The sequence below is a fragment of the Budorcas taxicolor genome, chromosome 13, assembly GCF_023091745.1.
Source record: "Budorcas taxicolor isolate Tak-1 chromosome 13, Takin1.1, whole genome shotgun sequence".
Taxonomy (NCBI): Eukaryota; Metazoa; Chordata; class Mammalia; order Artiodactyla; family Bovidae; genus Budorcas; species Budorcas taxicolor.
Genome location: NC_068922.1, coordinates 34,767,171 through 34,789,655, shown reverse-complemented (window position 1 = coordinate 34,789,655; position 22,485 = coordinate 34,767,171). Strand labels below are relative to the sequence as shown.

The 22,485-nt window shown below is 50.2% G+C and overlaps 1 protein-coding gene across 5 annotated transcripts in view; it reads left to right on the top strand.

Moving 5' to 3' along the window:
* The first annotated feature begins 203 nt into the window (after positions 1-203).
* The window catches only part of JCAD (junctional cadherin 5 associated), a 38,190-nt gene continuing 15,908 nt past the window's right edge, over positions 204-22,485 (top strand). For all 5 annotated transcript variants that reach the window (XM_052650774.1, XM_052650776.1, XM_052650773.1 and 2 more), the window contains exons 1-2: positions 204-276; positions 14,607-14,948. In XM_052650774.1, the coding sequence (XP_052506734.1) occupies positions 14,665-14,948 (284 nt within the window). In that variant the 5' untranslated portion in view covers positions 204-276; positions 14,607-14,664. The remainder of the gene's footprint in view (positions 277-14,606; positions 14,949-22,485) is intronic.

Genomic DNA, 22,485 nt, shown 5'->3' with positions numbered 1-22,485 from the left:
CAGAGCCTGGAGACCGCACGTCGGACAGGGCCGGGCGGAGCGCGCGGGGTGGAGCGATGGGCGGGGCGGGGATCGCGAGGCCGCGGGGGCGGGGCTATGGGCGGGGTGCTGGGTCGCGGAGGGCGGGGTGATGGGCGGGGCCGCGGAGAGCGGGGCGGCGGCGGCGGCGGCTCCGGGCATGCTCGGCCGCAGAGGCTGCGAGCGGGGCGGGTCGCGCTGTTCCCCGGCCGGCCGGAGCGGCGGCGACAGCGCAGGGCAGCATGAGGGAGCCGCTCGGTAAGTCCCGGCGTCTGTCGCCCCTCCTGACTCCCTTCGTCCATCTAGTCCGCTCCCTCGGCACCCCATGGGCCTCGCCCCCGCCTCCCGCGCTCGCCCCCCAACTTCTCCAGCCCGGACGTGGGTCGGGTAGGCGCCCTCCCCAGAGCGGGGCGGGGGGGGGATGTCCGCCCCCAGTCCGGAGCCCCCGGCGTGGCGCCCAGCCCTGCAGCCTCGGGCGGGGGGCGCCCCTCTGCTGGGTCGCGGGGGACGCCCCTCTGCTGGGTCGCGGGGGACGAGTCCCCGCCCTCAGGTGCCCGGCCCCGGGCTCGCGCTAACCTGTAGGCGCCGAGGGCCGCGGCGGGCGTTGGCGCTCCCCTCGCCCCTCCATGCTGGGTCGGGGCGGCGGGGGGTCGGGAGGCGGGGGTCGCTGCCCAGCTCCCGGCGTCCGGGCCACCGCCCGGGTCCAGCCCACCCGCTTCTCCGCCTGCGCCCTCCGACTTCCCGGGCATCTCCACCGCGGGGAACTGACAGCCGCTGCGTGGGGTCCCCGGGGCCCCCAGTTCCCACTGGCGCCCCCACCCGCGGCTGCTGGGACCTGCCCGCGGGACGTAGGGAGCCGGCGGCCGCGCCCCCGCCCCGCCCCGTCTCCGCCCGGCCCGCGCGCCCACCGCCGGGGGGTCAGGGCCGGGATTAGGGTGCTAATCGCCGCTGCCTCTCAGCCGTGCGCGCGGCGGCCCGGCCCTCCCCCAGGCGGCTGGCGCTGAAGCCAAAGAGAGAAAAAGGAAAACAGGGTGGGAGAAAGGAAAGAGCCCCGCCTAAGAGCGCTGTAAATCCGTTAAGCCCACTTCTGCGATCCGGAGCCCGCCCGCCGGTCCTGGGTCTCCGTGCGCACCCTGCGTGTCCACACCCCCAGTCTCCATCAGTTCACCCCGAAAACCGGGGATTTCCTAGAAGACCCGACCGCAATGACCTCAGCACTTACAGCTGAGAGCGCCGCTTTGGCCCCCTGTCACTGGCGCCCCGGATTCTTCTAGGGGTTTGAAAAAGAAGCTGTGATTCCACTACTGAAGAAAAAAAAAAAACAAAAACCCGGGAACTTTCTGCCAGCGCCACCTGGTTACACCCTAGCCCTTGCCCATCCGCACTCTCTAGGAGCGAGGACTTTGGGGAATTAGCTTAGGCAGGTCCCCACCCCCAGCCGCCCACACCCACACCCTGCCACCCAGTCTCCCATCCCCTGCGTCCCCGTCCCACCCCCATCAGCATCTCCCTCCCCAGATCTGGTCGCCTGGCCTGTCTTGGGGAGAGGGTGGAGCGGTGAGGACCACACAACTAGGAGGTTTTCTCCCTTCCCTGGCTTTTTTGTCTTTTCAGATTTGCAAATAGAGACAGGGGTGGGGGGGGTGGGAAGGGTGGGGATTTGAGTGGAGGGTTTAAAGATGGGAGGGGGAGTGGAACGGGATTCAGGCAGCCAGAAATGCGTGGACAAAAATTGCAGACTCAGTAGTTTGAGTGGGCAAAACTTCAGGAAGTGTCGTCCTAGGTCAGGTAGTTTTAGAATTTAAGATAACTGGACTAAGACCGTCCAGCAAGGCAGAGGCAAGTGAAAAGTTTTTTTGGAAGTTTCACGCAGACTCTATTTCCAGGAACTTGTGTTGGCTTTGATGTGACCTGGGAAGTGTGGTAAATTCGTTTGGTTTTCCATAATGTTCTGTGGGTTTGGACTTTATGTTTACCTTGATATTAGGTGTCTAATTCTAGGCCACCAGCTGAACAAGCCTCCTGAAGGGCTCCAAGTGTTACTCAAGGCAGGCAGCTTATAGAAAATGGTTTCCCTCCCACTGGAGGGGTGAGCAAATATTTGTTGAACAGAGGGCCTTCATCTACTGGGCCTTCCTCCCGCCAAACTTCACCCTCTGCTGCAGAGATCGGAAGGTCAGGCCCTTGGCAGGCCCAAGAGATTTAGGGGGATTGGGTGGGTGGAGGAAGCCTGTGCCAGAAAGAAAAAAAATTCTGTCTTCCTACCTCCTTAGAACATAACTTAAGATGCCGGGGTGTCCACATGCTCTGGAGGTCTTGACAGCTAATCACCGTTATCTAATAAGGGATCTGAGTAAGTCACAGATTCCAGAAACATTTGGCTGTAAAATTTTAGCTATAAAAGGTAACTGGAGATTGGAGGTACACAGGAGAATAAATAAGGACCAGTTTTTCAATAAAAAAAAAATCTTTGAAAAGATGCTTGGAGTCTAATTTTTTTTTAATGCAGTTTAAAAAAAAATCCTAGAAATGGCTATCAGCAAAGGAAACCCAAGGAGTCTGCGCCCCCATCAAGTCATCATTGTCCTTGCTGCAGAGCCCTCTAGTTTGGAGGACAGTTTAGCACCATGGGGCTGTAGGAGCCCAGAGTTTCTCTAATAATGAGCTTGGCAGGACTTCATGCTAATTGATCTAAAGAGAGTTTAGAACTCAGAGAGCGTGGGATTGAGACAATTGTTCTGTTGTGTTTTTTCTTTCCAGAGGCAAAGACCATGTCTCTGAAATCCTCCAGGCCGATTGCTGAACCCGTCACTGCAGTTCATTTGGTTTTTCAGCAGATGTTGTTTTTCACCTTTTGGATGGCAAGGGTTATCTCATTCACTGAAACTTTGCTATTGGTCTTTGTTATGAGGGCTGGCCAACTTCAGGAATGATGAGGGGCACTCAGTTGCTAAAGCCAGCAGGCTGAGAACAGTCTCCAGTGCTTTGATACAGCCCTTAAACCTTTCATGTCATTGAATATGGGAACCACCCAGATGCTAAAACCTCAATTACCTTGATTTGAATTTGTGGTATTTTGTTTAAAATTTGACTTTCTACCTTAACTTTCTTTGACCAAATATATTTCCTAGAAACTGTCTATAGATAATATAGTTGAGAACAGCCTGGCCGAAATGACAAAACCTTGTATCAGACCACTAAATAGCCTCGTGGTTTGTTGCTTTCTGGTTCTCTCTCTGGAGTTGCCTATTCAGCTTGCTTTTTTTCTGTATGGAAATATAAGAATTTAGATACTATTATGAAGACACCAAGATAAATATTTCAAAGAGGAAAGGGGGGGAAAAGGGAGTGATCGAAAGCAACTATACATAGGAAGACTAGTTGGAGAAATAGAAACCAGATGGTTATCTCTTGACACAGTGGAGTTTGAGGCAACTTTTACTTTCTAGTTAAACACTGAATTTTTCAGTGTTTACTTCTAGAATAATATTATATGACTTTCATAATTAGAAAATGAATAATGTAAGAATTACACAAGTTCATTTAAACTTTGACATTTTTATAAAACCTTGGCTGTTTCATTCTAAAGATATTTAAAAGCAAAACTAGTGTGTTGTAAGTTTAAGAGATTATTTTAGAAATCTTTATGTGTGGAATTTTGACATCTGTGATGATAGTGGAATTTAATTTTAACCTATTATAAGTTTTACAGTTGTTTTTGCAGATAGTCAACAATTCCAGAAGATTTAGAAAATGTTATCCAATTGCAGTCCTCTTTTCTTAATGACTGCTAATCTTTCAGAAACGTTAATGAGATACTTAGTCTCTTAAAAGTGGTTGAGGTCTCCAAAGCAGTAATTGTGTGATAGAATTTAGAGGTGAAAGAAGATAGCAGAAAAAAAAAAGAAATAAATTTAAAAAAAAGAAGACAGCAGAGCGTGAGTGTGTGTGAATGTGTATGTGTGAAATGTGTATGTGTGTGTGTTCATACAGGTGGTAGGGGAAGAGACAAAGTTTAAAAAGGTAATATTTACCAAAAAAAAAAAAAAGAACTCCATAATGTTTGGCACTGTACTTTCTTCTCTTTTTGAATCAGTGCCTTAATACCAACCCAGCCCAGCAAGGTTAGCTTCCAGGAAACTCTTGATCTTAGATCCAAGATTTCCATCTCTTTTTTTGTTTTGTTTGTTTGTTTTGTTTTTGCCACCTTAAAGAAACTTAACTCCGAGATGGCTGCCCCACTAAAACCACAACTTCACAGTCAATATGCTTTTTATATCTTAGGAGATTGTGACCACTTGAGGGCCCTGGCAGAGGTGGTCATCCCTCTGTGGTGTGGTGACGACAGTGTCTTTATTTAATTATTAAGACTGGAAAGGGAAATGGCAATCCTATTGCTCATAATAAAATCCATGACTCTGCCATCCAAGAAAAGAAAAAAAGCTGTAGAGAGTATTAAAAATCTGTGCATCAATTAGCAGCCTGCCTCAGTCTGGTTTGTTTTGTATCTTGGCTATTTACCTCTTGTTTAAAGAAAGTACTTTGTTGTATGTTAATCACAACATTAGACCGAAAAATTGTCGGTTGAAGAAATATTTATAGTCAACTGCCAACAATTTGAAGGACTAATTACATCTTAAGGGTGGAATGTCAATGAATACAAGAGAGAAGCCTTAGGTTTTGTAGTACCAACGTCTCATTAGGACCTTTAGAATGCTACTTGGGATCTTGTATTCAATTTTATCAGCAGATTGGGATTTTAAGCCTGCTAGATTCAGGTTAAGTATCTCTTGGTAGCAGATAAGACATAAATACCATATTCTAAACTCTTCAAACCTTATGTAATTTACTTTTCATTTATTCTTCTCTTCTGTGTCTCTCTTATTCTCATTGAGTCTTGAAATATGCAGTATGTTTTTGAAGATATTTTCTCTTTATCTTTCCTATATGTAGCTTTTTGTTAAGTTCTTTTTTCCCCGATGATGAAATAGTAAGTATAAGAAAATGCCGCTATTTGACCATTTTTTACCTGTAAAATGGCAGCTTCATGTGGTTCGATCTAATATATTTCATGACTGAATATCATAAACACAGGAAAGTATAAATAAGGGCATTTTTAAAAAACTTAGACTCCAGTACCACTGTTGCTGTTTTGGTGTGTTTCCTCTCGGTGTTTCTCCCCAGGCTGTATTTGTATATATTTAGATGGAATTGGTATTATATACACTGAATCTAGGCTTTTGTGTCCTGTCTTTATTATTTAACATGGTGCCATGAGCATTTTCTCCCTGTACCATTCAATATCTAAAAACATCATTTTATACATATGTGTGCATATTATAATCTTCCACATGGAGGTACCAGAATTTTTTAGCTGTCCCTTAAATGACTGTTTAATCTAGCTTTTTAAAAAATTATCATAATTAAAACTTGGGTAAGTATCCTTATATAAAACTTTGTATGTATCTCTGATTATTTCATTAGGATGGATCCCAAGAAGTGAGATTATTAGTCTATAGGGTTTCAGATTTTTAAAGATTTTATAGCATTAATCATTTTTAAGAAAGGAAATAGCCGTTTCCATACAGACCTATCCCCCACACACACACCCCCACCAACCCCACTCATACACTCACAAATGGGAGAACCCTGACAGCTCATTCACCATGCCCTTAACAAAAGCTATTGCTTTCTAGAAACTTCAGTAATGTGAGAAGGGAATAGTGGCTTTTGGGTTTAATTTGCATATCTTTTATCTCAGGTGAGGGTGAACATTTGTTTGATATTTTTAATTGAGTATTTGTCTCTTTCTTAGTTTGCAGTTCTAGGCAGATGTTTAAAAGGAAGAAAGGTGCTGGTTGATTTCGTGAGTTTACTAATATTCTGTTTCATTTCACTGTTTTGAGCCTGAGAACTGCCAATATGAGGAGAACACATATTTTTACAGATGGGACGGGGGTGGGCAGTGGAGCCTGTGTAGATGACATTCATTTTCGAGACTCGACCTCTAGTGACGAGGGCGCCTGTGACTTCAGTAATGCTTCCCAGCTTAGAAGCTTCACAGCGGAGGGTGTTGATGGGGGCTTCTTCTGTATCTCCATGTCTTCAGAGCCCAGGGCCTGCACACTTGGTGCAAAGCAAGTTGCAGTCAGTGGGCGTGGCTGCGCTCCAGGTCTCTTGGGGTGGGCGATCCTGGGTGGTGGACTCCCCTAGCCCTCCCCACTACCCTCTTCTCTCACTGTGTGGCCGCTTAGCTCTGCTCTCTGGGCTGGCCTCTGTATGGGTGCTGCTAACCAGGCCAAGGTCAGAGGGTCTATCTTCCTGTGACCCAGTTAGCTTTGTTCTGTATCATGGTCACAAGCTGTATTCTCTCCACCGAGCTAACTGACTGAAAAATGCATGCTGCTCATCACAGGGAAGAGGCCAGAGAGGGGGGCCATCTCTAGAGCTGGAAGGACCCAGAAGATCCTCTAGCTCAGCCTTCCTAACGCACTTTTTGGGAAGAAGACTGAAACCCATAGGTTCTCCTAGGCACTGTTTTAGGCTCAGTTCCCACAGCAGTTGTGTATTAAGCCACCGAGGGAAATTCATCCCTCCAGTGAGGGGGTGGACAATTCCAGTCCATGCCCAAATGCTATGAGCTGTTATCAGCATCCCTTCAGCCTGAATAGAAAGGATACGGCTGATAAGGACAGAACTTAGAAGCCCACCACACAGGAAGATGGCTTACTGTGGTCTCATTCGGGTTCTCTGTAAAGGACAAGAATTCTGATGAAAAGCCACTGAAGAATGATCTGGGCACAAGAAAATTTTGCAGGAATAAGTTGGTTAAATCAAAATCAAATGACCCGTCATCATCTGCAGCTGAACGTTGTTTCCGATTTCTGTGTTTCTCATAACAAGAGGACGATTACTTTAGTCACCAAGACCAAAATTCACTGTACTTCTTCCCTGGGAAGTTACACTCATTACTTTCCTTTTTTCTTATCTCCCGCCCTCCCATCCACCCATGCACATTACAGTAGAAGGGACTTGTGACTATGTGTCCACACATCTGTCCTGTTCTGCCCACGTTATTCCTTCGCTCTCCTGCCAGAGTCACTGTCAAGCGCCTTTCCTTTATCTGCCCAGACCCTGCGGTGGTTTCCCACAGTCCACTCATTCAAGTCCGGATTGTATTAACACTGCAGAGAACAGTGGATATTACTATGTAGATATTTTTTTTCTCTTAGAACTTCGTTTTTCACAAAAGTTACAAGCTCCCCTCCCATTTCTCATAGATGTAGTTTGTCTGCTTTTCAGCTTCACACAGCAGGTTTCATGAGAACTCCAGGTCCCTGGTGGAGAGCCTAGAACCCCAAATAATTGAAGAGGTCTGCTGAAGGTCACAGAACATCATGTGGTGTATTTGTGAATGAATCATGTTATTTGCATGTTTAGAAGTCAGTGTTAGTATTGCCATCAAGACATTGTAATGAAGTGAAGCGTCAAGCTTGTGTGTGTGCATGTACGTGTGTGTGCGCTTGGTGTGTACAAGGCAAGGGTCACCTCAAACAGCCATCCTAGCCCAAGAGAATAAAGGAGTTTTCTCGTTTTTATTATTGTATTTCATCTTTATTCCACCATGCCTTCTATCCTTTCTTATTTATATTTTATGCATTATTTGGTAAACTGGGAAACTTCTGTTGCTATTAAGGAAGGAAATTTAGAGCCTAAAATAGTAGCATGAGCTTTGAAGCTAGACAGACCTTGGTTTGACCCTTGGATCTGCGCCTGCAAACTGTAACCTTGGACTCTCAGCCTCGGTTTTCTTGTCTGTAAAATGGAGACGTTCATATCTACAGCAGGACGGTTCCTGGGAGTGGAAAATAAAGAGTGCGAGGCAGCCAGCAGAGTGGCTGGCACATCACAGATGCTCGGGGGATGGGTGATGTTGTTATCTCTCGTGTGCTGCTATTCTGAGCTTAGAGAACAGGCTCTTCCTTCTCTGTTTAATGAGGGTAGTGGCCGGGTGGGGGGGTATAAATTAACCACAAATTGGAAGATGTTCCTTACGCATCTCCTGGAGGGCATTTGAGCATCTTACCACTTATCCCAAGCGTCCTCAAGGGGGAAAAAAATGATCGACTATAAATCTAGTGATGTAATGAATCAATAGAAAAAAACCCAGCCTGGGAAGCTCGGCTGTTCAGCATTCGTGATTCCTCTCCCTGGGTTCCCCTTTAAACCACCTAACTTAGAGTCTGCATGCCATAAGCATTTCTCTTTGGGTCTCCTCTCGTGACTTTAATTTAAACCACTCCTGTCGAGGTGAACAAGAGAACTGTAGGCTGAACGCAGACTTCTCACCCAGCTCCATGTTCCTCGTGCTTTGTTTCCTTCACCGTTTCTCCCATTGTGTTAGTTTTGACGCTTGTAAGTATGCATTTTCATAACAGAACAGAGGGGGAAAAGCTGAAGTTTGCCTTTCGCCTAACTGGTTTTTGGAGTGTTGTTATACACTGAGCACAAAAGTTTTCTCCTATAGAAAGAGACTTGTTGTAAATCCAGTTTGCCTTCTTTCTGTACACTGTCTACAGAGTTTGCTTCCATCGAATGACTGTGTCGCTCAACTTAAGTTGTATAAGCAGGGGAGACGTTCTCTGAGCCGGGGGTCCGGATCTGTTGTTGTGTTTAGTCACTAAGTTGTGTCCAACTCTTTGCGACCCCATGGACTGTATCCCACCAGACTCCTCTGTCCAAGGGATTTCCCAGGCAAGAATACTGGAGTGGGTTGCCACTTCCTTCTCTGGGATCTTCCCAACCCAGAGCTTGAACCCACGTCTCTTGTGTCTCCTGCATTGGCAGGCAGGTTCTTTATCACTGAGCCACCTGGGAAGCCCTGCTGCTGGGTCGAGCCAGGTTTCTCTTTGGCATCATCGAACAGTGCCACCAAGTCCAGTAGGAATTACCAGCCTGACATCCTTATAGCTACTAGATACCACGTACTTGTCTTTGGAGTAAGTGACGATCCATTTAGAAAACTGAGGCTTGGAAGTTAAGTCCTATGGTAACAGCCATCTACCAAGCAGAAGCTTGATAGAAGGAAGCCTTTCTATCGAGAAAGCACACTGATCTGCTCCGTTTTCACTCAGATCAGGTGGGAGGAAGTCTGCAGGCAGGTTCCACCTAAGATGAGAAGAAACAGCTGAACACACGCCACCCCGGGAAGGAGACCCACCAGGACACATGTCCCTTCTGCCAGACTGTCAGGTTTCTTATTAGGGTGGTAGGGTTTTTAAACTGCTTTCTCCGTTTTGTCTTTGAAATGATGGGCTTACTCCAGGAATATATGGGGCAGAAAATAGTATAGGAAAAGATGAAAAGAGCCGTAGTGGACTCAAAAGAGACAAAAGTCTGCTTCCTGGCTCTTTCAAACCAGAAAGAGAATAAAAGCGGCAGCACTGTAGGTGCAGTTCACCCTGAGGGTTCCTTGGCACCTTCCATGATGCTGGCTTTATCCGTCAACCAGTGATGCTGTGTTCCGAGGCCTCGGGTCTCAAGCCCCAGGTGGATCACAGGTAGAAGAAGGAAGCAGGAGCCAGGACTTTCCCTTCAGAAGATTTCTTTCTTTTCATCTTACGCTCTTAAGAGTGGGAAAGCAGTTTCACTTAGTTGCTGTGACTTTTCTTGGAAAGGAAATTTTTGATCAGATAGAACAGCTGTATTTTGCTGTTGAGAACAAAGCAAGGAACTTGTGAAGGAATTTCTCATCGATTGATGGGATCGTTGAACTGGACAGAATTTCAGGGGTCATCTAGTCCAGCGTCCTGACCAGCACAGGATTGATTTCTCCATTAGTGCTTTCCAAATGCTGGGTTCTGATCAATTACTGTGACATCAAATTTAGTGTGTAGTGACCAGCATTTTTCAAAAGTGAAATAGAATAGAAAATATTACAGTGCCCCTCAGAATGTGAGGGTAAATATGTGTGCACACCTTTAGTGGGTGGCTGTAAAAACAATAGAATTTGCAAATTCATTGCCTTGACCTCCACTTAAGACCCTCCCAGCCAGGAACTCCTCACTACAGGCCTTGATGGACTGTTCTGTTAACATGAGTATTTTTTTTAAATAATTTTATTTATTTTTGGCTGTGCTGGTCTTCATTGCCCTGGGGGCCTTTCTGCAGTTACGGCAAGCAAGGCTACTCTTGGTTGTGGTGTGCAGGCTTCTCCCAGCGGTGGCTTCTCTCGTTGCAGAGCACAGGCCCCAGGGTGTGCGGGCTTCAGCGGTCACGGCTCCCAACCTCTAGAGCACAGGCTCAGCAGATGTGGCGCACGGGCTTGGTTGTTCCAAGGCACCTGGGATCTTCCTGGACCAGGGATCGAACACGTGTCTCCTGCGTTGGCAGGCAGATTCTTTACCGCCAAGCCACCAGGAAAGCCCAACATGTGTACCCTTATCTTAATTGTCTGCCCTGCATTTAGTCACAGAATGAATGAGTTACTGGAAGTGGGCTCCTTAGTCTCTGGTCGTTGTGTTCTCAGGAGTCTGTCCCTGAGAACTTATCTGGGCACCAGCACTGCCTGGGCCGCTCTTCTTAGATGTTCCACTCTGAGTATTTGATGCAAGGTGACAAAGTAGCAAAGGAAGACATTTCTTATGTGAACTGGCTGGAGAAGCATCCTTTCAGGGTGACCTCGCAGCACAGCTTCTCCCTGAAGGGTTTGTTTGGCTTTGACACGCTCTTCCAGAGGCCGTCCTGACTCCCTGAGACTGGGTGAGGGTCCCGTGTTCTCCTCCTGTCCTTGTCCCCATCGCAGTGCTGACACTGTGGGGAGCAGGCAAGCTCCTGTCACTAACCCACGCGTGTGCCATGTTTCCTTGGCCTGTTCTCCTGCTGTCGCTGCAGTAAACTTCTCAAGAGCAAAGAATGGGTCTTGTTCATCATTACAGTGTAAGTGCCCGGCGTATCCCAAGCCCTCGGAATGTGCGTATGCAGGTTCTGGACTCTGTGAAATAACATTTGCTGTCCTGGGTGACTCGGATGGTGACAGAAGTACCCCTTCCTAGAAGACAGATGTCTGGGAGATAGAAAGTGGGCTTGACTTTGGGAATCAAGTCACAGTCCAAGTGATACACGAGGAATCAGGGAATGGTCCAGTGGTCACAGCGAATAACTATGGTGAAAGCTTTCCATGAGGACAGGTAGCCGTTCAGAGATGGACGTGCCATTGCTACATGATAAATGCTATCTCAGATTGTGTGTGATTTACACTTTTACATGTACTTACATAGCCCTTGGGAAGCCTGGCGTGCTTCAGTTCCTGGGGTGCAAAGAGTCGGACACCACTTGGCAACTGAACAACAACGTGTGGCCCTTGAAACAGTCTGGGAAGACAGATGTGAGTGGCCCTGCCATTTTGCAGATTGGAAAACTGAGGTTTTGTGCAGCTAATGACTTGCTTCTGGGACCACAGCCGGGGCTGGTGTAGCACCACTTGGGGATGAAAGGGCTAATTCCAAGCCCGTGCTGTTTTAACTCGAGTGGCCCTTGAACAACTCGGGTTTGACCTGCGTGGGGCCAGATTCTTTTCAGTAAGCGCCTGCTTACAGGGTATAAGCCGGCCTGGCCGAGGCTTGGTTGAACCTGTGGCCGAGGAACCTCAGATACGCATACGGAGGGACTCCATATACAGAGGCCTGACTGAAAAGTTTACCCTCAGATTTATGATGACCTGGGTGTTGGTGCCACGAGGGCCCATCATACACACACATCTTTCCAAGTTGTGAAATACCATGTTCTAATAATTTACACTTAGGTCCAATTTTGTTGTGTGCTTCTCTGAACAGCAGCCCTTTGGGTAGTGGGTTGGGGGTGGCCTCGAATACCTTTGATTTGGAAGGCTGCTGCCTCAGGGTTGGGCGGGGACTTTGAAAGGACTCCTCTCCTCCTCAGCTCCTTGGTATCCCCTCCTGGTGGCCATGGGACTGATGTGTTAGAGATGCGCTGGTCCATCCATGGTAGGGAAGGATATTACAGGAAGGATGCTGAATACAAAAAGGACTGGATGGGCCATGAGGCTGTTGAGAAGTCTTGTCTGCTGGGAGCGACGATGTTTGACATGGGGCTGGAAATGAGGTAGAAGCCAGGCTCTGAGATAGGGTCCAAGAGGTGGTGGGTGTCAGCCAAAGGAAGGAGTCCTCTGGGGATTGGGGGCACCCCTCATCTGGGCCATGGGGCCTGTGCTGTAGGTCATCCCCTCTCGTGAGGCCTGCACCCCGAGTGCTGAAGCTGGTGTGCTTCATCCTCCTGCCCCCCACAGGCTGCTGGCCTCTGTGACACCAAGTTAAGAGTCCCCCTACATCAATGCACGTTTGACCTCAGACCTGTAAGGTCAAGGACAGTTCTTACAAGTTTGTAGGAAAGATATTCATGGTTGGGCCTGATCTGCTGTACCGTTTAAGGGTTTGCAAAGTGTACTTACCTTGCAGACAGAGGCAGCATGGACCAGCTAACCTACCCCCAGGAGGACAGTGACCCTCAGGTGTTTTTCTGGAAGGTCATTGCTTCTTACCACCCTCATAGTGGATTCTGTCACTGATGCTGGCCTGCTCCTCTGTGTAATGGGTGGCCAGCCAGGGTACTGTGAACTTTGCTTTGCTTTTAAAGAGCCTGATGTGGTAACAGGAAGAAGCTGAGTGTCCTCAGACCTGAACTCTGACCATGGTGCCAACTGTATGTGTGACACTGAGTCTGGGAACCCACAGTCTCACCTGCAGGATTCTGTTGCCGTGTCATTCTTTCCCCCTGGGATGACTGTACCCTGAATCTATTTTAAATGTTAATTCCCCATGTCATACACATGTGCACGTGCAGTTTATTCAGTGAGCTCCTAATCATTCTTCAAAACCTAGCTCAAACATCCCTTTCTCCCACTGTGCCGTCATTCGACAGTGATTTATTGAGCACATACTATATGCCGGATGCTGGGGTCCTAGCATTGAACGAAGCAGACCTTGCCTTGATGTTCCCGCAGCCCTGGGTTTGTGATGGGATCCCTGTCCTCTGCAGGCCCAGCCTGGGGATCAGAACAGTGAACTCAGAGAACAAATGCTCGCCTCTCTGGTCCTGCCATTTCTCTGTCCGTCTTGTGCCAGCCCCTAGAAGACGTGGAGCTTGAGCGCAGCACTGAGACTAGCCGAGTTGCTGTGGAGATGCTTCTCCTACTACAGTCCCTGCAGGAGCGTGTGGATTTTCCATAACGTGCGGACTTGATAGAGAACCACAGGCTTCCAGAGCCTGATCTTTCCTGCCCTCTCCGTGCCGGCTGCAATTTGGCTGCTGCTGGAGCCCAGTGTGTGCCGAGGGCCGGCACAGTCAGCAGGATCCTGTGATGAGCTCCGGCCAGAGGCCCCACCGGCAGGAAGCACAGGGGCCCCCTTTCACCTGCACTCGGGGGCAGGCATTTCCTGGCCATTGTTTGCAGGGGCTGCCGCTGCTGATAGTTGCTATTTCCGTCCAGCAGCCAAGAGGGGCTGGAGCAGCCGTGTTCTTCCAGGCCCGCCTCTCCTGTGCAGCTCACCCAGGCCTGCCTCGAGGACCCTGGGGAGGCAGCGGCAGGACTGACCAAACTGCCTCCCACCCCGTTAGCAACAGGAGGTCTTGGGAGAAGAGATGCTCCCTTGTGAAAATAAATGGAACAGCCCCACCTCTGCACACACAGGCGCTTTCATGTAGGTTCCCTGTTCACTTTCATTCTTCTTGGCTGGTGCCATTGTCTTAGGGCTGTGTGTTTTTGAATCATTGCTGCTGTTGAATTCATGCACCCTGGCAGAACTCGAACGTGGACACCCCTGGGTTCAGAGATGCGGACTGTCTCCCCAAGATAAACTGGAGAGAAATCTGATTCTTCAAAGTTCGGTGTGGGAAGAAGTTTGGAATTGTGTAGTGCACGGGCTGTGTAGGCTTAGTTAGCGTTTCTCATTATGAGCTGAAAGACTTAAGATCTATTTTTGGTGGCTCATTACCCACCCAGATTGCTTCCGCCAAAGTGCATCATAGCCCTGGGTTGATTAAAGATCTTGCCTTGCCCTTTTGGACCAAAAGGTGTGTCTGCGAGATGAAAGCGGGGAAGATAATAAGATGGAGCTGGCCCCTGGGGGTTTCTCTTTTTAGCAGTGTGGAGTAGTAATTGCGGCTTCCGAGTCTCTTTATTTTGACCTCTCCTGTGTGTGTTGTCTTTAGAGGTCTGGGGCAGGGGACACTGGTCATCATTCCGTGGCTTAAATGCCGTTCTGGACTTTCCTGCAAGTGGTGGCCGTCTGGGGAGGGGTCCCCAGAGTCAGTCCCCCATCCTGGCTCTGTGGAATCCAAGATCAAATGCTCCCTCTCTGGTCCAGAAGGGACCATCTCACCCAACCCCGGGAGGGCAGCCCTCCTGCCTCCACCCTCTGTCTGAGTGAGATGGAGAAGCCCCCTCCTCTTCCCTTTCACTGCAGGCACCGTGACCAGGGTGCCGTGTGGTCAGGGTCCTGGAGGGAGGAGGTACAGGAGCGCTGGGGGCATCGTCCACAGCTTACAAGACACTCTCCTTGTCCCCACAGCGTGGGCCCTGCCACCCCGACGGTCACCACGGTGGCGCTTTGATGCGGCCAGAGCACTATGTACAGTGTCGAAGACCTGCTGATCTCCCACGGCTACAAGCTGTCGAGGAAGCTGCCAGCCCCGCGCGAGGATGATGGTGAGGGGCGCCAGCCCGCGAGGACCGCGGCACCTGCAGGTCCCAGCCTGCTAAACGGCTGCGAGGATGGCCCCACCGCCCACCCCCAGGGCAAGGCCTCTCCAGGGACTGGCCTCCTGAGCGACCCCAAGAGCCGCCGCCTCGGGCCGAGGGGCCACGGGGAGCGCCCCAGTGCTGCTGCCGCTGCCAGGATCTCCGAGGCTGGGTAAGCTCCACCAGGACTCTCCAGCTCCCTTGGCCCCGGGGGCCTGGTAGCAGATGTACACGTGCATCCTGGCCACCATTTCTGTGTGGCCGGGGCCTGGGAGGGAGGGGAACTGAGTGGCAGGGCTGCATCTTCCCTGGAGCATCTGGGATGCTCGGTGGCACCCAGTGCAGGGTCAGATGTGTGAAGCCTTCAGCACAGTGACGTGTGAGTGGATTCTCTTCTGCCAGTGCGGCATTTTCATCCTCAGCCTCCTTGTTCCCTCATAGTTTCTTCATGTTTCCCCAGCCAGGAATCATTTAAAAACTCTAGAAAGGCCAGTTTATGTCAGGCACACTCCAAGCACATCCAGCCTCCTTGTTGACACGTTCCAGTACCTTACAGAGTTGAAGCACCTGTACGTACCTGAAATACAGATGCGTTCCAATACCTCGTACGTTACAGCATTGCGAGACGCCTGTGCTCCCCTCCACTTGGGCAAAAGCAAATCCTCTCTTCTCTCATATTCATGTCATTCCACTGGCCTCCAACCCATCTTTTCCCAACGCTCAGGCCCTGAGGTGGGCATCTTGTCTCAATACAGCTGCATCTGTGGGTGTTTTCTTACAACTGAAAAAGAGGGTGGACTGGCCAGGGGATGGGGAGGGAGGTAAATAGGAGGGAATTTGGGCAGCTCGCCACAAACCCTGCAACCCACAGCCAGCAGTTTTAACCTGGAGGAACCTTTGTCATTGCTTCCTAAAGCTGTGTTTGTCTTTAATGCTACATGGGGACTAGGCTTAGGCTGGTGGGGGGCCTCTGTTTACAAGTGGAAGCAGAGGCCTGTGTTTAAGGCAACAAACCAACACGCAAACAGGACAGTGAGTCAAGTCCAAAGGGGATGAATGGCCTCCTATGGTTTCAAGTTACCTGTCTGTCCACAGGGAGAATCTTTCTTGTTGATCGACAGCCTTCAGGCAAAAAGGGGAGGGGTCTTGCTTTTCCAAGTCAGAGTGGTCAACCCCTTGGTCATGGAGTACTCCCCAAGGGGAGGGCGCCTCTTCACGCCCTGTGGAGCTGACACAGGTTTGCGTTACTACCCAGACCCACCTCTTCAGGGAGGGCTAGTGTTGTCGCCGATGGGGCAGGTTCAGGAGGGATGGAGAAGGAACTGAAGCTGCTTCTGTTTAACTGTGTCCTTCAGAACTTGCCCTTGTGTCTACTGCTGCCTTGGGCCCCGATCTTGGCAGCCTCAGTCCCTGAAAAGCCTGCCTGCCATGGACTTTGGAAGAGGGCGCTTGTGGGTGCCTTGGCCGAGGGTCAGGACAGCCTTCGCTTCTACCACACAAACGCTGGGTGTTACTCTGCCTCCTGGGCTTCCGGTTCTCTGCAGAGTGTACCTGTACCTCCTACCCTGGATTTCGGGGTGCCGAGGTTGCCCGCTACCCCCCTGCCCCATGTGTCCCACAGAGCTCACTCCAGTGCTGCACACACAGGGTGCTCAGGATAAGCCCCGAGGTTCAGTTCATCCTTCCAGCCTCGTGACAACCATCGAGGAGCCGAAGGCTCAGTTTCTAAGGAGGTGAAAAGATGGTGGCCGTAGAATCCGTATGAACGTGCCACGTGTGGGGTCCTCTCAGTCCTGAAGGCTGAATCAGAGATCAGGGTTGGGTCCTGGGTGGTGGGGGCAACAGAATCCCTTTAGGACTCTCTGAGGACAGTGAGGCCCCCGCCCCGTCCACAGCTTGCCCAGGACTCCCCAGCCCCCTATAGTCAGGGGGCCTGAGGACTACAAGGCCCTGCAGCCCAGCCTCTGTCTGACCCTCGGGTGCCTTTCCTCCTGTCTCGAATGAGGGCCTCAGCTGGTTTGAGAGCATCGCCGGCATGGCTTTGTCCCTCCACGGAGTTCTGACAGATCCGGCCATTCCCTCCCAATTCTGAGGTCAGCTGGTCAACTTGGGAGGTGTTGAGCTTTGGGGTTGAAGGTTGTCTTGTAGGGTAGAGAGAGACAGTGCACACATGTTGGCAAAGACCCATGCCAGTGCCCAGCACCTCGGAGACCTGCTGCTGGGCTTCCCAGGCTGAAATGAAGAGACATTTTCTTTTTCAGTGGCCATTAGAGAGCTGGAAACAAGAGGCAAACGGAAAGGTAGGCGGGAGGAGAATTATTTTTCCCTTTCAGGAGAAACATGCTCTGAGGGGAAATAAATAAATAGGAAATAAATAGTTAAGGCTTCAACCTGTGAAGCCAAATTCTCTGGCTTCTGGGAATTCTGAATCTGCATGAATCAGCAGTGCTTGGCCTCATCCCAGCCTTCAGTCACTGGTCCCCACAGTGACCCCACTGGCCTAGCGTCCAGGTCTGGTCGGGGAGGGATCGGGCGATAGGGCCCAGGAGGTGCCACCCAGCTTCTGGGCATCAGGGTGACCTGAAGGCATCATGAGGACCCCTCACCTGCAGTTTCTCATGAGGTCCTGCACTGTGTCCCTCAGCACCCTGTGGACCTCCTGGGGACGGCTTGGAAGGCCGCAGGGGCTGGAAGGGGACTGGGCTGTTTTATTTTATTCTGGCAGGCATGTTAGCAATGTCATTATAGCCAAGAGCGCAGAGCCCAGGGAATGTCAGTGACTCTGCAGGGGCTACTCGCTCAGTGCTTCCGTGGAGGGAAGCCAGGCTCTGGCTCCAGAGACACTGGACCTGGCCACACCCTCGCTGGCGGGGCCGTCCCCGGGCTGGACCATCCTCACTTCCTCGTCCCCTCCCACTGCTCGCAGGTGGGGGATCAGCTCCCCAGCACGGCCTCGCCCCTTCCTGTCTAGGGAGCTGCACAAGGACCACATCTGTGCTCCCAGGCCAGAGCCAGGCAGTGATGCCAGGCCACACGGGTGGGGGCACCATTGCTGTCTTCTGGGGCGTGGCTGGAACTTCAGGACTCCTGAGGGAGGAGGATGATAAGACTGATAAATACCATCGCCTTAGAGTTTCTCACGTATAAGCTGGTTGTATCCAGGAAAACGCTTAAGGAAAATAAAACCGGGGACACAGAACAGCTTGCTCCCATGAAACTTGTAAAGCACTGTTATCAGGCATTCTCTGTTTCCTTACTGTGTTCCCTTTCAAATGTTATAATTGGAGGAAGCTGTAAAATAACGTAACATAGCAGAGGTTTGAATCTGAAAGTTGTACCATAATAAACTCTTCTCTGCTTACCCCAGAAATCCTGGCTGAAGTTTGTGCTAGTTAACCATGAGACTAGCTTGTAATTATCTGCTCTCATCAGCAGTCATGACTGATTAGAGACTCCGCAGTCTGGGAGGGTCTCTGATGTGGGGTCTGGGGAGGCTTCCATCTGCTCAGTGAACATCGTTTTAGGTGGTGCTACTGGATTCAGTAAACAGTTCCTTTTTGGAGGCTTTTTAAGCTTCTCTCAAATCCCATCTTGCTTATAATGGCTTTCCTAAAAAGGGATGTCTCGAGTTTAACATCTGGTTCCATGTATCTCTTTCTCTGTACAGAATGACACTTCCACAAACATCACTGGTCTTGTTTCATCTCCTTGCTTCATTTCCTAAGTGTTAGGATCGCAAAGCAATGGACACGACTGAACGACTGAACTGAACTGAACTGAAGCCTTGTTAATTTGACCTCTTCACCGAGCAAAGTATGAGTTGTGTGAGCTGGTGTCTCAGCCACACACGTGAGGATTCAGACCTTCTGTTTCCCCACTGTCTTGTTGTAAACTCTTCTCCTGGGGTACTTTGTTCTTGTTCGTCAGCAGTGTAAGCTTCCAGAAGCTTGGACGCTGGTCCTCTCTCTGCACACATTCCCTTGTTGCTCTTCTGTCACCGTATTTTCCCAAGAAGAATCAGGTTGGACTGTTTGAACATGAGATTTCAGGAAGAACAGCGTGAACAGGTGCTTCAGAATTACCAGGAAGACTTCAGAGAAAACAGTGTTGGGAGGGTGGCACTTCCAGAATTAGTGGGAAGACAGCAAAGTGAAGCCTGGGGCTCCATTTGCCTAAGAGCCACATCACCACCAAGAGGAGACTTGTTGGTGATGAGTTTCTTCTTTAACTAGAGAACTAGGTTAGTTAACAAGCTAAGAAACCCCCGTATATATCCATAAGTGTGTTAGTCGCTCAGCTGTGTCCAACTCTTTGCGACCGCATGGACTGTAGCTTGCCAGGATCATCTGTCCATGGAATTCTCTAGGAAGGAATACTGGAGTGGGTAGCCATTCCCTTCTCCAGGGGATCTTCCCAACCCATGAATCAAAACCAGGTCTCCTGCATTGCAGGCAGATTCTTTTCCCATATGGATATGGGAAGCCTGTATTCATAAGGATATATGCTTATTACAGAGAAAATAGGAAACTTCTGGAGTAATCTGCCTTACTTATTGGTTTACTGGGTCCCAGCTTGCTCTTCCTGCTTTGTTTGAATAAACTAAACACTGGATGACTGGACATCATCATTATGGATCCTCCCTTAGAGACCGGCCGGAGGGGCAGGGTCTTGTTATGACAGTCAGGACATCGTGGCTTCCTGCTATTGTGAAGGCCCATTGATCGCAGCTGAGGAGGGAACAATCCCAGTCTAAAATAAGCCTGCAGAAAGACAAACACTCTCTCTTTCTCTCTTTCCTGCGTGGCCCTCACCCTCTTCCTTGGATGATGTGAGGCAAGAGAAATGGATCCTACTCTACTGAGAATTGATATTAATTGGGTTCAGATAGTACTGATAGCTGAAAACAAGGGATTAGTGTATTAGACCCTCTGCCAATCAGGTGACAGGTATTACCTCATGAATCCCTCTCAACACACTTGAGAAGGAAGACGTTAGGACCACCCCCTCGATAGCGATGAGGAGTCTGAGGCCAGAGGGGGTGAAGCGTGTTGCTGAGGATACTGATGACAAAGCCAGGTCCCCTCGTCAAGATGCACACACAGTCCTGGCAGGTTGGCCACCCTGCTCTCTGGTGGCATTACCGTGGCTGGTCCCCTCGGCCCTGGGCAGCTGCCCCGTGGTTCACAGCCCTGTTGCCAGTGGGCAGCCCTCTCTGGGGACTGGCTGCAAGTTTCCCAGTAGCCTGACCACAGGCACCATCTTCTCATCCCACTCTTCTCTGTTTTGAGCCCTTTCTCCCTGAAGCCTGGAAACCCGTCAGAAGGTGCCAGATCACCTGCAGTAAGTGCAGGGGCAGCTGCCCAGTCACTGGGGATGGGGGGGTGGGCTCCACATCTGGGAGAGGAGGGGGGCTCTCATGGATCCCAGAACTACAGCGCTGGGCAGTGATTTATAAAAAGCAAGTAATGACCCCAAACACCCCTCCCTCCTGGGGCAGGGCCTCTGACTTAGGTCTTTGCTGCTGCTGCTGCTGCTGCTACTGCTGCTAAGTCGCTTCAGTCGTGTCCGACTCTGTGCAACCCCATGGACAACAGCCCACCAGGCTCCCCTGTTGCTGGGATTCTCCAGGCAAGAGCACTGGAGTGGGTTGCCAGACCTCAAAGCATCAAAAGGCTTTTGAAGTCCTACCCCAGCAATGATGTGGAAAGCTGCCGGCCCCCACAGGAGGAATCTGTGTCCACTTCCAGCATCATCTGATTTCACGGTTGTGCAGCAGAGCAGGCTGGGCCCCTGGCACCATCGCCTCCCCAGGAGGCTGCCCATTCTGAACCCATCTCTGTAGAACTGGACTCAGGCTCCGTTATGCAGACTCCCACATGGGGGACCCAGACTCAGAGCCTTCTGTCTCCAGTGTCAGCAGGCAGGTTTCCCAGGTGGATCTGCTTGGTCACCTGTGTGCAGTGAGTGCTCTAGACTGTCTTCCTACCCTACCCCCACCCCCCATATGCTAAAGTTAGGATCATTCATCAGTCCAGTCATTCATTATGCTTCCTATTCCCATTGTTCAGTGTGTGTATTTAAAAAAAGATAATCAAACAGGAACCTCCTGAAATAGTCTCCCTGCTCCTTGATCTCAGCTGGAATCATTTGCACTCACTTAGCATGACATAGCGGCTTCCCTCCTGGCTCAGATGGTAAGAATCCGCCTGCAATGCAGGAGACCTGGGTTTGATCCCTGGGTTAGGAAGATCCCCTGGAGAAGGGAACGGCTACCCACCCCAGTATTCTGGCCTGGAGAATTCCATGGACAGAGGAGCCTGGTGGGCTACAGTCCATGGAGTGGCAAAGAGTCAGACAGGACTGAGCAACTTTCACTATTTTCACTTCATCAGGACATTGTGAAAAGCAGGCCTAACGGTTTGCTAGTCATGTGACCCAGCAGTTGTGTGTCTCCTAGTTATATCTATGCCAGTGCAACTAGCAATTCTTGTTCAAATTGAACTTGGCTGCATAGTGATCTTCGTGCAATATGTTCCCAGACCAGCTTTATCCTTTCTGATGGATTTTAATTTGTGCTATCCTCTTAACCTCTGTCATGATCTCCTCTTGACCTTATAGCTCCCTTTTCCAAAATTAGTCTATTACTCTGAGTCAGAGGGCCATTCACCCAGTTGTAGTATGTTGCTGCTGCTGCTAAGTCACTTCAGTTGTGTCCGACTCTGTGCGACCCCATAGACGGCAGCCCACCAGGCTCCCCTGTCCCTAGGATTCTCTAGGCAAGAATACTGGAGCGGGTTGCCAGTTCCTTCTCCAGTGCATGAAAGAGAAAAGTGAAAGTGAAGTCACTCAGTCGTGCCCAACTCTTAGCGACCCCATGGACTGCAGCCCACCAGGCTCCTCCGTCCATGGGATTTTCCAGGCAAGAGTACTGGAGTGGGGTGCCATTGCCTTCTCCGTGTAGTATGTTGAGTATACCACAATTAGCTGAAAAGTAAAATTGCAGGCTTCCAGGCCAGAGAGCGTTGAGAGCAAGTTCTGTAGCATGAGATGGCTGACCCCACCCCAGAAACACCTAACACTGGACTGATAACTCTGAGTCACTCTAAAGAGATGCCCTAGTGCCCCTGCAGGAGGAGAGAGCTTCTCCTTTAAGGGGTAGGAGGTTCTTTAAGTGACACATTCCACGTTTCTGCTCAGACTGTGGTCCTGGGTAAGACTGACTGGCCACCTGGAGGAGGGTATGGTTTCTGAAGGACGTGGCCCCAGGGTTTCAAGGTTATGATGGGTGGTGCTGGCAGCTGCTAGATTGGCGGCCCTGCTGATGGGAAGAAGTCACTGGATTGGGGAGCCTTCTCCCTCCACCCTGATCTTTACAGGGAAAACCAGACTCCAGAGGCCCCCTGGGGACCCGCTTCAGGATTTTGTTGGTGGAGGAAGGAGGGCATCTCCCCTGAGCCATGGGGCAGTGGGCACCCAGCTGGGCTGTGTTGTGCCCGGGTGACACAGCCTGTGCTGTGTCGATTCCATGGTCTAGGGATCCTGGAAGGGATAGTCCTGCCACAGGTGGAACCGTGGTTAAAAGTCACGGCGTCGCTGCCCTTCTAAGTCGGCTTTTCCTTTCTAAAAGGATGGTGGGATTTTCTGTTGCCATGGAAAATGTCATGTGAACAGACAGGTCCCATGTTTTTCATCATCAGCTTTTATACCTT